At 35.3% G+C, this 21594-nt stretch overlaps 1 protein-coding gene and 1 long non-coding RNA gene across 16 annotated transcripts in view; one reads left to right on the forward strand and one right to left on the reverse strand.

Annotated features, from left to right (window-relative positions):
• The window catches only part of glis3 (GLIS family zinc finger 3), a 47040-nt gene extending 38156 nt beyond the window's left edge, over nucleotides 1-8884 (reverse strand). For 7 of the 8 annotated variants that reach the window (XR_012385968.1, XM_073914141.1, XM_009305042.4 and 4 more), the window contains exons 1-2: nucleotides 8679-8884; nucleotides 5734-6037 (exon numbers count right to left, since the gene is read on the reverse strand). Coding sequence is in view for 6 of the 8 variants with exons in the window: in XM_073914141.1 (XP_073770242.1) it covers nucleotides 5734-6001 (268 nt within the window). In the remaining 2 variants the exon portion in view is untranslated. The remainder of the gene's footprint in view (nucleotides 1-5733; nucleotides 6038-8678) is intronic. The other variant, NM_001080607.2, reaches the window with a different exon arrangement.
• LOC137496532 (uncharacterized) overlaps nucleotides 8721-21594 on the forward strand; it is a 154401-nt gene continuing 141527 nt past the window's right edge. For all 8 annotated transcript variants that reach the window (XR_012386060.1, XR_012386059.1, XR_012386061.1 and 5 more), the window contains exons 1-2: nucleotides 8721-9028; nucleotides 12120-12248. This is a non-coding gene — a long non-coding RNA (uncharacterized lncRNA). The remainder of the gene's footprint in view (nucleotides 9029-12119; nucleotides 12249-21594) is intronic.

The following is a 21594-nucleotide window of genomic DNA, read 5'->3' on the forward strand; positions in this document are numbered from 1 at the left end:
CAAGGGAAGTTTATTTATATAGCGCATTTCATACATATGAATGAATAGAAGCAACATTAAATACAACAATTATTAGAAATGCTAATTTAAAAGAGAATGAAACAGATTAAAATGTGTAAAAGGAATGAAAAAAAAACATTCTTAAATCTTTTGCAAGGCACAAATAATCAGGATTCTGCTTTAAAAATGTATATATTATTTGAATTTGAATTGAATATGGGGCGTCATGGGGGTGCAGTGGTTAGCGCTATCGCCTCACAGCAAGAAGGTCACTGGTTCGAGCCCCAGCTGGGTCTCTGTGTGGAGTTTGCATGTTCTCCCCGTGTTGGTGTGGGTTTCCTCCGGGTGCTCCGGTTGCCCCTACAGTCCAAACACATGTGGTATAGGTGAATTGAGTAAGCTAAATTGGCTGTAGTGTGTGTGAGAATGAGGGTGTATGGATGTTTCCCAGTGATGGGTTGCAGCTGGAAGGGCATCCGCTGTGTAAAACATATGCTGGAATAGTAAATATAATAATGGAATAATAAACGGACTAAGCTGAAAAGAAAATGAATGAATGAATGAATTAATTAATTAATTTACATTTTACTGAAAGTACCTGTGTTGCGATTTATTAAAGTTTAGATCTAAGTTTTATAGTGGCAACTAATTTTGTGAAGCAAGAGAGCAAAATAACAGTGAAATTATCCCAAAACTAAAGCGGTTTTAATTACAGAAGTTAAATTACAAAAATAATGAACAACAAATTCATTAAAAACAATATTCATATTAATTTAGAACAATATTTATATACCGTAAACTTAATCTGAGCATCAGTAAGAGCAGAAATCAGTAACACTTTACACTGGTTAATGCGTTACCTAATATTAACTACGAGCAACGCGTGTGCTACAGTATTATTAGTGCATTTTCATTCATTCATTTTCCTTCGGCTTAGTCTCTATTTCAAAGGTCGCCACAGTGGAATGAACCGCCAACTATTCCAGCATATGTTTTACACAGCGGATGCCCTTTCAGCTGCAACCCAGTACTGGGAAACACCCATACACACTCATTCACGTACACACTCATACACTACGGACAGTTTAGTTGATCAGTTCCCCTATAGCGCATGTGTTTGGACTGTGAGGGAAACCGGAGCACCCGGAGCAAACCCACGCCAACACGGGGAGAACATGCAAACTCAAAAACTGACCCAGCCGGGACTCCAACCAGTGAGTTTCTTGCTGTGAGGACACAGTGCTAAACTCTGAGCCACTTTGCAGCCCTTAGTGTGCATCTTTTTTTTATGCTTATTAATGCAAATACAGCAGCTCAGTTCAATTAAATGATATTTAATAAACACAACTATTTTCGTTTTAGCAAAACATTATTAAATGTTAACATCATGCACGATTAAATATGTTTTTATTGTTATTGCATGTTTCCCAGAGATGGGTTGCAGCTGGAAGGGCATCCGCTGCGTAAAAACTTGCTGGATAAGTTGGTGGTTCATTCCGCTGTGGCGACCCCGGATTAATAAAGGGACTGAGCCGACAAGAAAATGAATCATTGTATCATTTAATAAGTAATAAACCTACTACATCAGTATGTGCTAGTGAACGGTTTCAGTATTTTTGTGTATTTTGTGCTTATTTCTGGTGGTGAACTGCATTATGGGATGTTGATCTCTGCTCTGTCCACTTCTGATGCTGTAAATTCCGCTCTGCAGTTTAACAAAGTGACTTTTATTGACATTTTAGTAGCTGGAAATAATATTAGAAATAATTTCTAGAGAAATAAGTCTTCTGTAGTGTAATATACAACACCAACACAGACAATAGGGTATATGCCGAGCTAGCGCTGTTCCCATGCTGATACACTTCCGGTGACCTGTTATTGTGAACTTTTTCTCATTTTATACGGTTCCTTATACAGCATCGATGCTGTAATGTCATTAAAATACATTCAGTTAAATAAAATTAACATTTATTTGGTTGCTCAAGAGTAAAACGAGACAAAAAGCCGTTTACTCGCACGCGCCCGTCAGAATCGGCAGGCTAACACAGAAGCTCCATTGAATATACTGGGGAAAAATAAATGCTCATATAATAAAGAGATGGCGGGGGAAATGTAATTTAATGCAGTGCTTCTTGTACAATCTGAGACCCACTTTAAATCGGATATCACTCAGCTAGTGGAGATCGCTGATTTTTAAAAAAAACAGACCTTAAACGCACCGGATTTTGCATTGCCATTCAATTCACCGGAAGCGCTTAACCCAGGTTACTGGCAAAATAAAAGTCCTATTAGCATGCTTCGGCATATACCCCATACAGCACTGCACACTATTACAAATATTCATAATAGTCACTTTTTTGAAGGTTAAATTTTTTTGGAAGACAGATCAAGATCCCATAATGCAATTCAAAAGCAATTCAACAGGTAAAAATAAAAACTCATGAATCACAAAATACTGAAAACTGCTAATTTACATATATTTACATAAAGTGTAGTGAATAATGCTGCATTTCAGTGGCAGCTTTTGTCCTCTTTCGGTCTCTATCAAACAGAAACACATGAATAGTCATGGAATTCCTATAACAAACCAGTAAAGCCGAGGAAGCGTTTCTGCTCTGTTAAGTAATAATATGTTTCTCCGCTTGGCTTCTGTGGTTGGCTGAGGTATATGTTTTCTGCTCGGTTAATCATCAAAAATATGAGCGCCAGAAGACTTGCTGGACGATACCAAAGTCAAGTGTTTTTCTGATGACACTAGATGACTCACTCACTGTATGATCTTTTAATTAAACCGATGTCAGTCCAGAGCATGTTTACATTAGAAAAGTAGCTCATTGGAGAGGAAAAGCGCAGTCTGTGTGAACGGCCCCTTAGGGCTCATTCACACCGAATAAGTCTTTGCTTCTATAAAATGCTTGACGTGGCATGGAAAATTAATAATAACAAATAATAATAAATAAAATAATAATAATAATAATAATAATAATAAATAATAATAACAATAATGATAATAATTAATAATAATAATAATAATACTAATAATAATGTTATTAATAATAATAATAATAATAATAATAATAATAATAATAATAATAATAATAATAATTCCTTACATTTATATAGTGCTTTTCTGGACACTCCAGACTGGACACTTCACTGGACACGCTTTACACATTTTTTGGGGGGGATCTCCTCATCCAAACACCAGCTGATTGGTGTAGAGGAGACAGAGTGATGAAGCCAACTATGGGGATGGTTAGGAGGTCATGATGGACAGAGGCCAGTGAGCCAAATTTGCGCAGGATGCTGGGGTTAAACCCTACTCTTTTTCGCATGACATCCTGGGATTTTTAATGACCACAGAGAGTCAGGACCTCGGTTTAACGTCTCATCCAAAAGTCGGCATGCACTCACTGATCAGTATAGAGTCCTCGTTACTATACTGGGGCATTAGGACCCACACAGACTGCAGGTTAGGCGCCCCCTGCTGGCCTCACTAACACCACTTCCGGCAGAAACAGCTTTCCAATGTGGTCTCACATCCAGAAACTGCTTAACTTCAGCCCTGCTTATCTTCAGAGGGCAATCGTGTGAGAAGAGCTAGCTGTTGCAGTACATTTGAACAATACACAAGGGGTAAAAATAGGAGGCTTTGATTATGTCGTCTTAAGAAAAGTCATTGCACACCTGAGATATGCGCTGTTTAGTAAATCACTTTAATTGTGATGTCATGTTGACTCTATGGAAGCTCTACTACACATGTAGGAGTGATTCGCTGGGATTTGACTCTTGCAATGGAAACGCAGGTGTTTGCATTATTCTATCTGACACTCACAGGGAAAATAAAGACTGTAAGAGCTATTTATGTGTGAGTGCTGATGTTTGATTGTGCTTTATTAAATTCAGAGCATCATATCTGGTGTTCAGGTTGACAGAGCAGCTCATGCATAGAGAAACATGATATATATATATATACATAGCCTATTCCTTCCACACTGTCGATGTTATATATAAATTACAATGTGTTAGCACCATTTTGTCTGGAAATTCTATATTAAGTTTAAATATTTTTTTTTATTGCTCTGCAAAAAAACAAACAAACAAAAAAAACTGATTTATATTAAAGCGTTTATATACGTGTCTGTGTATACATAAGTGTTGGTATCCTATCATTAAAGAAAGAAAAAAATAAAAAGTAACGATTAATCAAAAATGTCTGAAAATAGTGATGTTGCAGTGCTGTTTTCCCCGCCCCTTGATAATGATTGACAGCCACATATTACCACAGGGTGTCTACGGGGACTTAAAAAGTATTAATAGTTAATAAATCAATTTTAAAAAGTTTTTTTTTTTCCAAATAATATTTTACAGGATATCAAATTTTGAATCATTGTCGATTATGCAATGTATAGTTATATTGGGACTAGGGTTGGGCGATGTTGACCAATTTGGCATCGTACGATGTCTAATGTGAAACATTGCGATGGACGATGGCATCGTCGTCATAGGCAAAGGTGAATTAATTATTTATGAATAATTAATTAATTCATAACGAATTAATTATTTGCAGTCTACTGTTTCAACAACCTGACCCGCATGGTCTTTGTTTCACCCATAACTAAATCATAAATAAATATAGATGACATTATTATGACGTTTTTCTACAGGAGGAAAACGCAAATTACTTCCAAACACTTCAGATATAGTGTGTGTGTTAGTAAATGCAGGACTATTGATGAAATCCAGTATAACACTGTATTACAACACTTCAGATGACTGATCTAGAGCCTGCAGCTGATCAATCAGTCCGATTCTGGAGTGCTTTACAGCTCTAAAGAACATTATAAATGATCCTAAATTACACAAACACATTTATAGAGATGGTGTATGAGTATATAACTTCACTCAGCTGGGAAATGGAGGCCACGTGAATTGTTTGTGAGCATGCCATATCATCTGATAATTGTAGGAAATAATTTCAAAAGGCGACTGACTGTGTAAAGCCACATACAACAACACAAAAACACAATGCATATGCCGAGTTCAGCAGCTAATCAGCCGGAATCAGCTGAGGGGAAGTGACTGCAACCAGTGAGACCTGGCTGTCACTCAAGTGGCCACGCCCTTAATTATGCAGACTTAATAAAACCTAATATGAGTCCACCACCTCACTGTTGTCATGAAGGGCATTTTTAGCTATAAACACCAAAATCGTACCAGTCTGTAAACACCTTTTTTTCTGCTGTAAAGTCGGCCATTCTAACAGAGGGCTCAATGGAAATTTGCTCCATATGAGCCGGGACTAGCGGAATCTTGATGAATTGCAGTTTCAGTTACTTCCGTATTAGCTTCCCAAGGGAGAGCGGGAGGTTGCCACTTGGTTTATCCTGATATCTGACCTTAACTATACTTCTCTAAAACAAAATGTTTGGAAATTGGGCGGGGATAACAGCTCATTTGCATTTAAAGGCACAGGTGCAAAACAGCTACAATTCCTTCTGACAATTGCCATTGACTTAACTTTTATAATTATGTGCATAATTTGTTTACTTAATAACTATAAGGCAACCAGTTAACTCACATTTTGAAGGTAAAGTCAACTAATCGCTCTTAACAGTGAGGGTATTTTGAGCTGAAACGTCAGACACATTCTGGAGACACAAGTAATTTTACATCTTAAAAAGGCCAAAATTGGAGCCCTCCAAGACCTGGGATGCCAATTCTTGTTTTTACCTTTCATACCGCTGTCCTGACAGCATTGTCGAGCAGACTGTTTGGAGGAGGAGGATGCTGGGAGTGAAATCTGTGGAGCCTGTTGATGAAGAGCTCGGGATGGCTGTGGAAAGCCCAGTTTTCCATTGGTGAGCACCTGCCGGCGGAGACTCTGAGCTGAGTTTGATTCTGGATAGAGAGATGCAGGAGTGTGGACCTTCAGCGGAGATATCTGAGCCATGCCGGACGGAGAAACCATCAGGTTACAGCCTTTCCCATTCATGTCCATCACAAAACATGGCCTTCAGATTCATATATCAGGATCCTGAGGAGCACAGCAGACACAACACGGTTAAATGTTTCTCTAGTTACATGTGAATCAATGTCTTAAAGCCTGGGTGAACTGAAAGTTGCTGAGACTTTTATTTCAGTATGTTAATGTACTTCTAACTGAAACTGAATATTGAGTAGGGGGCGGGGCTTTATTACAGTATGCTGAAGTACGTTCAACTGAAACTGAATATTAAGTAGGGGGTGGGGCTTTATTACAGTATGTTGATGTACTTCCAACTGAAACTGAATATTAAGTAGGGGGTGGGGCTTTATTACAGTATGTTGATGTACTTCCAACTGAAACGGAATATTAAGTAGGGGAGGGGTTGTCTTTCTGTATGTTGACGTACTTATAGCTGCAACAGAATACTAACTAGGGGGTGGGGCTTTATTTCACTATGCTAATGTATTGAGAGGTGGTGGTTTATTTCAGTTTGTTAATGTACTTCATTGTTATTATTATTATTACTTCCATCTGAAACTAAATATTAAGTAGGGACGGGTCTTTATTTCAGTATGCAGATGTACTTCCAACTAAACTTGAATATTGAGTAGGGGCGGGGCTTTATTTCACCATATTGATGTACTTCCAACTGAAACTGAATATTGAGTAGGGGGCGGGGCTTTATTTCAGTATGATGATGTACTTCCAACTGAAACGGAATATTATGTAGGGGAGGGGTTGTCTTTCTGTATGTTGACGTACTTATAGCTGCAACAGAATACTAACTAGGGGGTGGGGCTTTATTTCACTATGCTAATGTATTGAGAGGTGGTGGTTTATTTCAGTTTGTTAATGTACTTCATTGTTATTATTATTATTACTTCCATCTGAAACTAAATATTAAGTAGGGACGGGTCTTTATTTCAGTGTGCAGATGTACTTCCAACAACTTGAATATTGAGTGGGGGCGGGGCTTTATTTCACCATATTGATGTACTTCCAACTGAAACTGAATATTGAGTAGGGGGTGGGGCTTTATTTCAGTATGCTGATGTTCTTCCAACTGAAACTGAATATTAAGTAGGGGCGGGGTTTTCTTTCAGTATGTTGATGTACTTACAGCTGAAACTACATATTGAGTAGGGGCCGGGACTTCCTTTTTGTCAATCATTCCCTCATCAAAAAGAGGGGCGTGGCTAAGAATATTGTGTCTGAAGCCTCAAACTGACATCATCAGAGAAAGAGCCAATCCAAATGCAGCAGCAGATGCTCAGACTGAAGATTACCAAAACAGTTTTATTCAGTGGATTAATTTACACAGATTAATTGTTCACCTAAAGAATGCAAAATAAACATTGTACATTTTGATTTCAAGTGGACTTTAAACAGATAAGTTTTTTCCAATTAAAAACTAAGGAAGGTATACTGAAGAATGCTGGGGAAAAACAGCCATGTTATTTTTGATTATAAATGGCTTGTTACACAGCATTCAGCATCTGAATATCCTGTTTTGGGTTCAACAAAAGAAAGAAACTCATAAAAGTTTACAACCTCTTGATTGTAAGTAAAAGCCGAGGAACTTTTTGTGTACTGTCCCTTTAAATCAACATTCTCATGTTACATATACTGTATTAATTCCTGAATTAATTCATAAATTACATGACAAATACATGCTAATCACAAAGAAATGGTGTGTAACATAAAAGTATACTTTACAAAAGAGTTTTTTTTTGCTAAATATACTCTTACAACTTACAAAAAAGTAATTGTTCACAGAGTAGATAGAGCAACATCCAATATACGGCACTAGCATTGTAATACAACTCCACCACACAAAAGTATCTACAGTAATAGTGCCGTGCCAGCATTGTATTTGTTTTTAAAGGAAATGCATTAACTACAGCCATGAAATCTGATTACTGACTTCTGAACAGTTGCTATAAGTTACAAGTAGCTATAGTGGACTTCTGATAAATGTTTTCAGTTCTATATCTAATTATCTAGATAATTGTTAAACTAATACAAATAACATTCATATTTTCAGCTTAACTGTTAACAAACTAGAATCATCTCGATTCATTCTGGTGTGATTTATTTATCTTTATAATTGTAAATATCTTTATAAACATCATTTATAAATGTTCTTATATAATTGTTACATTTAATTATCCTCCGTTATTAGAATTGATAAAACCGATAAATAGTAAACGAAGACAAACTGAATCATGTTTGTCCTTAAAACATATTCGGGTTCATCAAAACTTCTGTATATAAATAAATTAATAAATAAATAAGCTTATTGATGTCTGTAGCCTAATAATTCTGACAGCTTAATCGGTCCAACATGAAAGACGTACAGAAAATAAATACTAGTGTTTTTGATCCATCTAGTAACATAAATTACACTGTGTGTTAATAATAATGGCTTAAACATGAAGTATTGACTATAATTAACTGATAAACTTTAATATACTTTAGTTTTTACTACAGTAAACTGTGTTGTATTGTAGTATATAGTCTACCTGATAGAAAACTAGTGTATCATATTAGTTGTACCACAGCAACTACACAGAATTACCACAACCGGTTCTTTTAAGTAGCTACTTTAACTATATTATGGTTTAAAAACACCATAGTGATTACTTTAAGCGTGCTGTAGAGTTTTCCAGTGTGGTGTTGTTTAACTCACCTGTTAAAGCCTCGTCAGGACACCTGCTGCGGGAAATAAACCGCTCCGGGGCGCGCGCCTCTGCCGCCGTGACGTCATCGGGATCGATACCCTCACATGAGGGCTTATACGGTGTTTCAAGAGGGTTTTTACCGTGTTTAAGTGGAGTTTTCCGTCATGCCGGTGACCGTGAGTGCTTCTGCTGCTGTTGTGTGTGGCTTTGTGATGGTTGTCAGGGGCGGGAAGATCAGCCTCATTTGCCCTTTTGCCCCACAAACTCTCCGTCATGTGAATGTTTGGCGGCATTACATCACCTCGACACGCTCCTCGAACACCGTATTTGGGTTTATTTGAGATCCACACGCGTTTCTGTAAGTCTAAAAGGTCAGATTTATTGTGATGGATGCCTTCAGACATTGTGTTGACTGTAGTTATTTTGCAACTAGCAGTCGTTACTAGCTTAATATTTATGCTAACACTGAATTCTGACGGTCCTCAACTGACGCTCCACTGTTGTAAACATGTCAACTAACACTAACATAACAATACACAATAGGCCAATATAGAATATAAACTAAATAATATTGTTTTTCAATAGCCTGTTCCTAAACTTTATATACGTTCCCCCAAATTCTGAATGTGTGATTAGTTTGAAAATACTTTTTTAAAAATATTGATATTATTTATTAATTAACTATTTGTAACTTTGCAATATTGCTGTGGCAACTAGCCTACTTGAAGTGACACAGGTTTATATACAGTTTAAATAATAAAAATATGACAAACCCTGCTGAAAATAACAGCTTTAAATCATTCTAGGAATCAATAAAACACCTGTTTTTTAATGCACATATGTTACCCAAATGTTTTGGTTTGATGTTTAATATCTTATTTTTAAACTTACAAAATTAAAAATTCAGCTTTTTGTAAATATATTTTTTGATATACAATAATAATAACAAGAACAAATCTTTGGAGCAAAAATTGTTTATTAATTGAATGGTAATATATGGGAAGTACCATGTACACAAACAAAAATTGTCCAATGATAAGCCTAATATTTATTTGTTTAAAATTGATCTTAAGCATTATATCGAAACCCTAAAAGACACAAAAAAATAAAAAAGCTATTAGGATGTTTGCAATTTTGGAATCCTTTTCTTATGTGAATTTTGTTATTTATCCCCTGTATTTTTTATTTGTTTAGTTTTTATTTTTATTTTGGACTGATTTGTTCCTTTGATTTGAAAAAAATGTAAGCATTATAATACTCATTTTTTTGTATGCTATTGTTCATGTTATGCAATAAAAAAATACAATTCTAGTCTGGTTGGCAGGTTTTAGCTGGTCAACCTGGCTGGTTTTAGAGCGGTTTTGGCCATTCCAGCCTGGGAAATGACCAGCTAAAACCAGCTCGGCCATCCTAGCCAGGCAGTTGTTGCTAGATCGGATACGTTTGCGGCCAGAAGTTAACCAGAATTACTTATATTATTTATTAAATTTATTTTAAATGTATTTTATCTACGTCTGCCCCAACCCTAAACCTAACCGTCACAGTAATGTAAAAACAGTAGTTGTACCGAGTATTATTTATGTTATCTATTTAATTACCCAATAAGTTGTATTTTTAACAACTTTTTTTAACCCCAACCCTAACCCCAACCTTCACAGTACTGTAAAAATATTAATTATTATTATACAGTGTCATAAAAAAATGCTGCTTTATTAATGTTCATATCTGATCTAGACTTTACCTAGTCAGCCTGGAAGACCTGACAAAACCAGCTATGTCCAGCTTAAACCAGGCTGGAAATGGCCAAAACTTCTCTAAACCCCCTCTAAAATCAGGCCGGTCAAAAACTATTTGTATTTTTAGATTCTATTTATTTTTAAGTGCTTTCTCTGCTGAAAAAAACAGCTTAAATCAGCCTTTTTTTTAGCAGAGAAAGCCCTTAAAAATGAATAGAATTTTAAATTACAAATAGTTTTCGTTGAATATCTAAAACAACTAAAACAAAAAATTAAAAAACGATTAGAATAAAAGTAGGAGAAAGCACAAACAAAAATTATAATATACAAAATATATAAAATATACAGTTAAAGACACAATTTGTAGCCCATATGACAAATATTTAATTCTTTTTACAAATATTTCATGTGACAAGCAGGAAAACGTTGACAATTTAACTCACCAACACGGGAAGAACATGCAAACTGACCCAGCTGGGAGAAACGCCAACTGCGTGGTTAGCACTGTTGCCTCACAGCAAGAATGTCACTGGTTCGAGTCCCAGCTGGGTCAGTTGGCGTTTCTGTGTGGAGTTTGCATGTTTTCCTCGTGTTGGTGTAGGTTTCCTCCGGGTGCTCCAGTTTCCCTCACAGTCCAAACACATGTGCTATAGGAGAATTGATTAACTAAATGGCCGTATTGTATGAGTGTGTGTGTGTGAGACTGAGTGTGTATGGGTGTTTCCCAGTACAGAAGAGCAGCTGGAATGGCATCCACTGTGTAAAACATATGCTGAATACAGTAAGTTGGCGGTTCATTCTGCTGTGGTGACCCCTGATGAATAAAGAAACTAATCTGAAGGAAAATTAATGAACAAATTAATATATTAGGATTAAAAAAATAATAAAAATAACAATAATAATTAAAATAATAGCGCTCAAATAGAAACAGTAGAGTACATTCTTTAAAATTTCTTCTTTTGTGTTGAACAGGAACTCATAAAGGTTTGAAACCACTCGAGGAAGAGTAAACAGTGAGCAAATGTTCATTTTAGGTGATTTAACCCTTTAATCTGAATAGTATCTTGCAAAATATCTAGTAAAATAGTGTGTGCTGTCATCATAGCAGAAAACAAATAGTTATTAGAAATGAGCTATTAAAACTATTATGTTTGAAAATGTGAACCGTCACACATCACTTATTTGAATAATCATTGTATAAAATACTATAATACAATATAAATAAACCCAGATGGAGCAGACTGAGTGATTGTTCAACATCAGTTTAACAGGGTCTGATAAACCCGTGTGTTTTCAGACTCCTTTACTGGCGCTTCAGTGTTTGCTCAGCGAGTTCTGCCACTCGTCGTCATGGAAACAGGCGTGTTTATCCTGGAGAAGCCCAGAGGAATGTTCTAGAGAAGCACACGTCTGTATTGAAGGCCCAGTTTGATCATTACTGGAGTCATATGGAGATCAGGCTTAGATTTTCTGGTTGCGATTAATTGAAGATGATCAGTTTATTCATTCATTTATTGTCTTTATAACTCAGTTTGAACTTTGGTAAATTTGACTTATGAAACTGAATTCGCCATTAATAAACCTGACTTACCAAGATAAGCCTGGCTTTTACTCTAAGCTTGGTTTATGGAACAGCCCCCAGGGCTGAGTGTGAGTAACAGTTTATTTGGATAATGGACAGGAATTGATATGAACAGGTAATGTCTATTGCAGGATATGATGAAGCAGTGGACCAGATGATATGGAGCCAGGAACACAGGAATTGGAGAATCCAGAGGAGACTAGGAGAGAATCGCACAAGGAGGAGAGTCGCAGACACTGGAGATCACAGGGAATAGACAGGCAAGTATAACTGATATGTAGGGCCAGACGGAATCTGAGGATGTTTTTTGCCATTTCTGTGGAGAATTTTGGTAAAAGTCTGCAGATTTCTGCAGAATTATTTTGGGAGTATCATAACTAAAACCTTAATATATGAAATAAAAATAATATATTTTAAACTTTTATTTAATTTAATTTAAAATTTAATTTAATTTTAATTTAAAATTTAATTTAATTTAATTTAATTTTAATTTTAATTTAAAATTTAATTTAATTGTAATTTTAATTTAATTTTATATTTATTGTTTTGAATGCAAATCCATAGATTCACTTTATTTGATAAATAAGGCAAGTGTCTCATATAATATCTCTAGTAAAAGACAGAAAATAATTCTGTACAAACTGCATAGTGCATAAATCAGATGAACATTTTCACATTAGTCAATAATATTACTGAAATGAATAAAAAAACGGAATAAATATAGATTTACACACATTTACTCAAGTAAATAAACAGAATTAATGATGGGCTAAAAATCTGCTGAATTCTGCGCGGACAGATTCCAGGTGGGCTTATTCGTAATGGTTTCACTGACAGTGGTCGCACTAGAGTTTGTGCATCCAAAATTCTGTAGGTGGGATTAAACAAGATGATTCGACATTAAAAAAGCGAGCGGTTGGTCCATAGTCAATCCAAGCTTATTCTGAAAACGTTGTCCCACGTTTCTGGAGACAGCGGATTACGTCCCGGGAGGTATGTACAACCGCGTTTATTTTTTTCAAGCGAACGCTGCAGGGCGGTGTGACGCTGTTCCCTTTCGTGCTTGCCTTACCTCCTTGTGTAGGGCTTCCCCGCTGCAGGCTCGAGATGCAGAGAGGAGTCGACCACGGCGATCGGTTTCGAGTCCGGGGAAGAGCAGTTCCAGCAATCAGGTAAGACAAAAACAGGATCCCAAAAATTAAGTGAACGAGTTTCGTGACAGGGTGAGAACGCGGTGAAATTCGAAAACGCGGTAAGTTAGAAAAAAAAAAAAAATCGGGGCTTTATTTTTTTGGACGGCTTTTTGTAAACTGTTGCTCGGGTTTAGGGAAGCGAGTGGGCGGGCGGGTCGATCGGTAAAATTGGTTGGGTTTGGGGAAGGAGAAGGGCGGGTCGGCCGATTGGCCGGTCGTGCAGTCAATCATCCGGTCAGTCGGACAGCGGCCTCCAGCGGGTTCATGCGAGAACAACACGGGCGCGAACCGCACTCGCGAGAGGCGTCTGAGAAGCGAAAAAGCGCACAACAGCGGCCTCTCACGGATTCGCGAAAACAAAAACTGCAGCCGTACATACCCGCCGGGACGTATTACACGGTCTCCAGAAACGTCCGCGGGACTACGTTTCCACAATGAGCCCCGGTTGTCCATAGTTTAAATTTCTGTCAGGAGAGGTGATGTTTTGATCTTCGATTGCTCTCAGACAGTCATGTGATGTGATTTCACAGGTGAGAGATCACCAAGCTTGAACTTTCAACAGCAAAACTTGTCGCATGCAAAACTTGGAGCTCGACCTTGTGTTTTTGGTCTGACGCAGTTGCATGCTTATGAATGTAAGTCCATGGTTTCCGCTACATTCATTCTTCCATGGCGGGGCGCCACGCCAAAATTGATACCACCACGGCAACATAACAGCTTCTTATTCAAAACATTCAGTCATGTTTTTTATAAATAGCACCAAAGCGTTTTACAAGGTAAGTGAATTATAACAGCGCAGACTTTTCTGTAATCATAGTAGTGATTGACTGACAAGTGCGTGATGCGTGAGGCAAGCAAACACGACTTATAGCCGTTTCACTTTAGCAGATGCATTAATGCCTCTCTGTAGGTCTATTGGACACATTCATAAATATTCCTAGCAAATCTAATCAATGTTGGAGACATACTCGCTACATAAATGTACTAAATCGCACTTTTGCAGTGTTTATTTGAGAGCGCACAAGAAGATCTGCACTTAAGCGTATATTTGAGGGGATGTGCAAGAAGCTTTGTGCACGAGCAGAGGAAATTGGCGCACAAGCGAAGAGATTCGCATGCTGGAAGGCGATTACATAAATGTGATCTCCATTTGTAATACTGCGCTCACAACATTTGTCATTGAAATAACGCCACGGGTTGTTGGTAGATCTGTGTAAAAGGCCTGCCACCACAGCTGGAAAAATCCTAGAGGAAACACTGAAGTCTATGGGGAGAAAAGTGCAGTGTGACCGCAGCTTTTGTCCTTCTGTCGAGTGAGGGACGGTGAGGGTTTATATAGGGTTGACGTGCAGGTAAAGAGCTGATTTGTACTCTGTGTGGACAGTGATTGTGATGATGGTGGTGATTGAGTGACTTTGTGTACATGGACATCAGCAATGGAGTTATTTGCCTTAATCTGAGTTAGACATTAATATGTTTAAGGTGTTTACATGAGCTGCTTTTTGTATGTTCCTTTTATGATCCCGTTTTACATGCTATATACATAATTCGATTAACACAATCGCCTCTCAGCAAAAAGGTTGCTAGTTCGAGTCCCAGTTGGGATTTCTGTGTGGAGTTTGCATGGTGTCCCCGTGTTGGCATGGGTTTTCTGTGGGTGCTCCGGTTTCCCCAGTCCACATGTGCTATAGGGGAATTGGGTAAGCTGAAATTGGGTGAGTGTGAATAGCTAGAAGGGCATCTGCTGCATAAAACTTATGCTGGATTAGTTGGCGGTTCATTCTGCTGTGGTGACCCCAGATTAATAAAGGGACTAAGCGGAAAAGAAAAAGAATGAATGAATGAATAAAAATCTACTTTTAATGGACAGTTTTATATTTCTGTGTGGTTTTTAATATGGTTGTGTCATTTTCAGTGCATCATGGGATTGTAGTCTTTGTATTTTTCGCTGATTTACACACACTTCTGTGCTTTAAATCAATGTCAGTATTGTTGTTATTCTCCTGATAGTGGTTGCTTTGCTTTAATGACTTATTACAGTTTACCCAACACTATTTTAAAATCCCTATGGAACAAAATGAGAGGGAGAAATCCGCCTGTAAGGGCCGCGAACAGCTCTATTGCAGCCAGAATCCTGAATACTGAATAAATCCCCTACATTAGTGTGAACTGATCATTACAGGGCAAACACAAGCCACCCTAATTACAGCACAATGAATGCAGAGAGGCGATACAGCAGAGCATCGCTGACTCTGTAAACACATTCATTACATCGCACAGCTTCAGCTTATTTCTGCACTACAGCTTCCACTAGAGGCCAGCATTTAATTCACATTGGCTCAGTGTGAGCCTGCCTCAACGCATGCAGAACACACACCTCTGCATTCACAGTCACTGCACCTTCACTGAAGTCAAACTCAAGCAGTTTTAGGTGCATAAAAGCACTTTAGAAGTAAATTACATGTAGGGAGGCAATGATTGTGGATTTTGGTTGTACGATTATAGTCTGAGAAATAATCACGGTTTCACGGTTATCACGATTATTTTGCATTCATTCATTTCAAACCCCACTAGTTTAGAAAATAAGAGGAACACCTTATATTGTACAGCGTTATTTATTGCTGTGCTGTAACTAATTAATACAGCACAAAATAACATCAAAAACACTCTCTTTGAGTTTAAAAATAAGTGAATACTATTGACATTTAAACATAAATATTTTTACACTGTAAATAAATGAAAGAACAATAAATAAATAAATAAATGAATAAACAAATAAATAAATAAATAAATAAATAAACAAATAAATAAATAAATAAACAAACAAATAACTATATAAATAAACAAGCAAACAAATAAATAAATAAATAAATAATCAATCAAACAAACAAACAAACAAACAAAAAATAAATAAACAAACAAACAAACAAATAAATAAATAAACAAACAAAAAATATATATAAATAAATAAACAAACCAATAAACAAACAAACATGAATAAATAAATAAATAATAAATAAATAAATAAATAAATAAATAAATAAATAAATAAATAAACAAACAAATATATAAATAAATAAATGAACAAATAAATAAATAAATAAATACATAAACAAACAAACAAACAAACATATAAATAAATAAATAAAGAAATAAAGAAATAAAGAAATAAATAAATAAATAAGAACAAAAAAACAACAACAGTATTTGTCTAATGCAGGGCTTGAAATTGCCAGTGCTCCCAAAATGTAGGAGCACCAAAAAAAAGTAGGAGCACCCCCGAAAATGATTGAGCACCACTGCAACTTGTATTGTAACAGATTTATTGTATTCGATAACAACATCAATTATGACTAACAAAAACCAGAAACAACTATCTAACTAATGCTGTGATGACTTACTAATATATGTGCAATAATTCCATAATGAACGTCTTAATATTTATAAAATATTAATGATGACGATGATCACAATAATACTAACAATGAATTACATTTCCCATGATCATGCTGCCTTAAATGTGAGTTACCTGCTATAAAATGTCCTACTGTTACTTTATGAAAACTAAATTTATGGTTTGCATCAAAAACAAATAAAGCACTGCAGTAAGTAATATTTATTTTGCACTATTGCTTTTATATGCATGTCAATTTATTAAACAGAAAGAATGGACAAAAGAAAGTAAGAAAAGTCTTACTTCTGCACCTCTTTAGTGCAACACCGTTGTCATGAGCCGCAGTTTCAGTTTAAACGCTGTAAAGGCGAACTCCTTTGGCGATGATGTATACATGTGGCGATGACAAATATTATTAATGACATTATTCATTCATTTATTCATTTTCTTTTCGGCTTAGTCCCTTTATTAATCCGGGAATTATCCATCTCTGGGAATTAATGACATTATTAAAATAAAATGTAATGGGTAAATTAATAAATAATATTAAAAATTGTAATAAATACTGTTTTTACTGGGTTGGGGTGGGGTAGATGTTAATAAAACATAATTAATGGGTAAATTAGTAAATAATATCAATAATTATTGGTATAATTACTGTTTTAAATTACTGTGAGGATTGGGTTAGGGGTAAATAGTTGTAAATAAAATACAATTAATGGGTAAACTAATAAATAATATTAACAATTATGATTACTGTTTTTACATTACTGTGATGGTTGGGTTTAGGATTGGAGTAGGGGTATAGAAGTTAATAAAACGTAATTATTGGGTAAATTAGTAAATAATATCTATAATTCTCATTATATTAACTGTGTTCACATTACTGTGAGAGTTGGGGTTGGGTGTAGATGTTAATAAAACATAATTATTTGGCAAATTAGTAAATAATCTCAATAATTACTGTTTTTACATCACTGTGAGGATTGGAGTAGGGGTAAAGTCGTTATTAAAACATAATTATTGGGTAAATTAGTAAATAATATTAATAATTCTCGTTATATTAACTGTGTTTACATTGCTATGAGAGTTGGGGTAGGGGTGTAGATGTTAATAAAACATAATTATTTGGTAAATTAATAAATAATATCATTAATTCCAGTCACAATTATTGTTTTTACATTACTGTGAGGGTTGGGGTAGGAGTAGATGCTAATAAAATACAAATAAAGGGTACTTTAATAAATAATATACATAATTCTCTAATATCCGTCTGCAGCTGTATCCCTTCTAGCAACAACCGTGTGTTTTCTCCAGGAGAGGGCAGTATAAGAACAGACACAGACTGATATAACAGCATTCAGCCAAACAGGTCAACTCTCAGCAGGTTTCTGTTGTCTGACTACTCAATATTTTGTCAGAATCGGTTGCCAGAAGTGTTCATCAGCTCTGGAAGCTTCACCTCGGCAATCTGCATTGCGAGAAAGGCGTCTGTGAAAACACATGAAAGCTGCGTTTCAGCATGATTACAGTCGGTATTCATTATAGATGGATCACACTGCAAAAATGCATTGATTTCATGATTCATTTCTGTTTTTCCGGTGAACTAACCCTTAAAGGGACAGATAGATTTACTGTATGTTCAGATTAAATAAAGCACAAGTGTGTTTTGAAGAGGTTACAGCTCACACTGCAAAAAAGTGCTCATCTTTAGCTCAAGTTTAGAGATCAAGCTTGATTTAAGGAAAAACTCACTTCATTTTGGTATATTATTTCTTAAAACAAGACAGTATGTTTTGCTTGTCTAGAAAATGCTTCTTGATTTAAGAACTTTTAGATATTTGGACTAGAAACAAGACAAAAAATCGAAGTAATCGAAGTTTTGCTGTGCATAGTCTTGTTTTCAGAAATAAGTCAATATTAAGTGAGTTTTTCCTCAAAACAAGCTAAATAATCTGACAATGGCGTAAGATAAATAATCTAGTTTTTCATTTTAATTTAAGATTATTTATGTTACCTCATTGTCAGATTATTTAGCTTGTTTTATGCAAAAGCTTGCTTAATTTTGACTCATTATTTCTGAAAACAAGACAATATTTTTGCTTGTTGGCTTCTTGATTTAGGAATGTTCAGATATTTGGACTAGAAACAAGACAAAAACTTAATGTAAGAAAAGCTTTTTTGCAAAATACACTTGTTCTTCAATTTAATATGAAGATAAGCATGATCCATCTGTCCCTTTAAGAGTTAGTTCTCTCAAAAAAACGGAGAAATAAATAATTTACTCCCATCATGTCTCTTCAATATCAGACTTTCATTTTAAGAATGAAACTAAAGATGAAAATATTCACATAAAACTGATGATTCAAAACGACAAGATTGAACAATCACATCAATTAAGTGGTTTAATGAAAGTCACAGTGCAAAACTGATTTTCCTACATCGATTTTTTTAATCTGGTTTCTAATCCAAATATCTAAAAAGTCTTAAATCAAGAAACAAAACATATTGTCTTGTTTTAAGAAATAATATGCCAAACTGAAGTGAGTTTTTCCTTAAATCAAGCTAAATAATCTGCCAATGGGGTAAGCAAAATAATCTTGCTTTTCGATTTGTGATAAGACTATTTTGCTTACCCCATTGGCAGATTATTTAACTTGATTTAAGGAAAAACTCACTTCATTTTGGCATATTATTTCTTAAAACAAGACAGTATGTTTTGCTTGTCTAGAAAATGCTTCTTGATTTAAGAACTTTTAGATATTTGGACTAGAAACAAGACAAAAAATCGAAGTAAGAAAAGCATTTTTTGCTGTGCATAGTCTTGTTTTCAGAAATAAGTCAACATTAACTGAGTTTTTCCTGAAAACAAGCTAAATAATCTGACAATGGCGTAAGATAAATAACCTAATTTTTCATTTTGATTTAAGATTATTTATGCTACCCCATTGGCAGATTATTTAGCTTGTTTTTTTGCAAAAGCTCGCTTAATTTTGACTATATTTTTGCTTGTTGACTTCTTGATTTAGGAATTTTCAGATATTTGGACTGGAAACAAGACTGAAACTTAATGTAAGAAAAGCTTTTTTGCAGTGTGAGCTGTAACCTCAGCAAAATACTCGTCCTGTCATTTAATATGAAGATAAGCATGATCCATCTGTCCCTTCAAGGGTTAATTCACTCAAAAAAATGGAGAAATGAATGATTGACTCCCATCATGTCACTTCAATATCAGACTTTCATTTTAAGAATGAAACTTAGGATGAAAATATTCACATAAAACTGATGATTCAAAACAACAAGATTGAACAATCACATTAATAAAGTGGTTTAATCAAAGTCACAGTGCAAAACTGCTTTTTTAATCTTGTTTCTAGTCTAAATATCTAAAAATTCTTAAATCAAGAAGCAAACCATATAGTCATGTTTTCAGAAATAAGTCAATATTAAGTGAGTTTTTCCTTAAAACAAGCTAAATAATCTGACAATGGGGTAAGATAAATAATATAGTTTTTCATTTTGATTCAAGATTATTTATGTTACCTCATTTGCAGATTATTTTGCTTGCATTAAACAAAAACTCACTTAATTTTGACTCATTTCTAAAAACAAGACTATATGTTTTGCTTGTTTAGAAAATGCTTCTTGATTTAAGAATTTTGAGATATTTGGACTAGAAACAAGACAAAAGCTCTGTTGTTTTTGCAGTGTGAGCTGTAACCTCAGCAAAATACACTTGTCCTTTCACTTAATATGAAGATAAGCATGATCCATCTGTCCCTTTAAGGGTTAGTTCACTCAAAAATTGAGAAATGAATCATTTACTCCCATCATGTTTCTTCAGTATCAGACTTTCATTTTAAGAACGAAACTGAAGATGTTTTTAATCAGTCAGAGATTTCTGTCTCTCCCTTGAAAATATTCATTGAAATCTGACACTTCAAAACAAACAGATCAAAAATACACAGAAATTAAGTGATTTAATCAAAGTCACAGTGCAAAACTGCTTTTTTTTACTGCTTTTTTTTCTTGTTTCTAGTCCAAATATCTAAAAATTCTTAAATCAATAAGCATTTTCTAGACGAGTACAAAATATTGTCTTATTTTCAGAATAAGTTAAAGTGAAGTGAGTTTAAAACAGGATAAATAATCTGCCAATGGGATGAGAAAAGTAAACTAGTTTTGCATTTAAGATTATTTGTTACATATTTTCAGATTATTTAGCTTGTTTTAAGGAAAAAGTCACCTCATTTTGACTCATTATTTCTGAAAACAAGACACAAAAAATATTTATTAATTTACATTAAACAGAGCATTAGAAAACAAATGACATTAGTTATCTTTGTCCCGCATGAACCAGAAGCTGCAGCCATTTTTTATTATATTTTGTGACGATTGGATGTAGCAAAGTAGGCGTTTCATGTAGATAGATGGGGAAAATGGTTAGTTCTGATGTCACGTGTACTTTAATGAGTCCTCATGTATGATGGTGGTGTATTCATCTGAACACATCTGACGAGTTTACCAATGTCCTCCTGAATCGAGGTGAACATGCATTGGTCTGAGAGCCATGCAAGCGTGACATTCACGACGCGCGTGACATTATCCAGCAGAAATTAGTTCTGGGTGGCTTTAAAAATGTGTGTCACGCTCTCCATTAATCACAGCAGAGTCTGGAGGAGAGCTGCGTTTATATCCATGCACAAAGCCAAGAGGAGTCTGAGACCTGATGCACGCACACATCCCTATTGCTGTTGTCATGTTTCTAGTCCAGATATCGAAAAATCTATGGATGTATGGATGTTTCTCAGTACTGGGTTGCGGCTGGAAGGGCATCTGCTGTGCAAAACATATGCTGGAATAGTTGGCGGTTCATTCCACTGTGGCAACCACTGATAAATAAAGGGACTAAACTGAAGGAAAATGAATGAATGTTGTATTTTTTCATTTCAGTTTTAGGGTTATTATATTGTATAGAAGAATATTGTATAATTATATTGTATTCTTAAAATGTGTAAT

The sequence above is a fragment of the Danio rerio genome, chromosome 10, assembly GCF_049306965.1.
Source record: "Danio rerio strain Tuebingen ecotype United States chromosome 10, GRCz12tu, whole genome shotgun sequence".
In the NCBI taxonomy this organism is placed as follows: domain Eukaryota; kingdom Metazoa; phylum Chordata; class Actinopteri; order Cypriniformes; family Danionidae; genus Danio; species Danio rerio.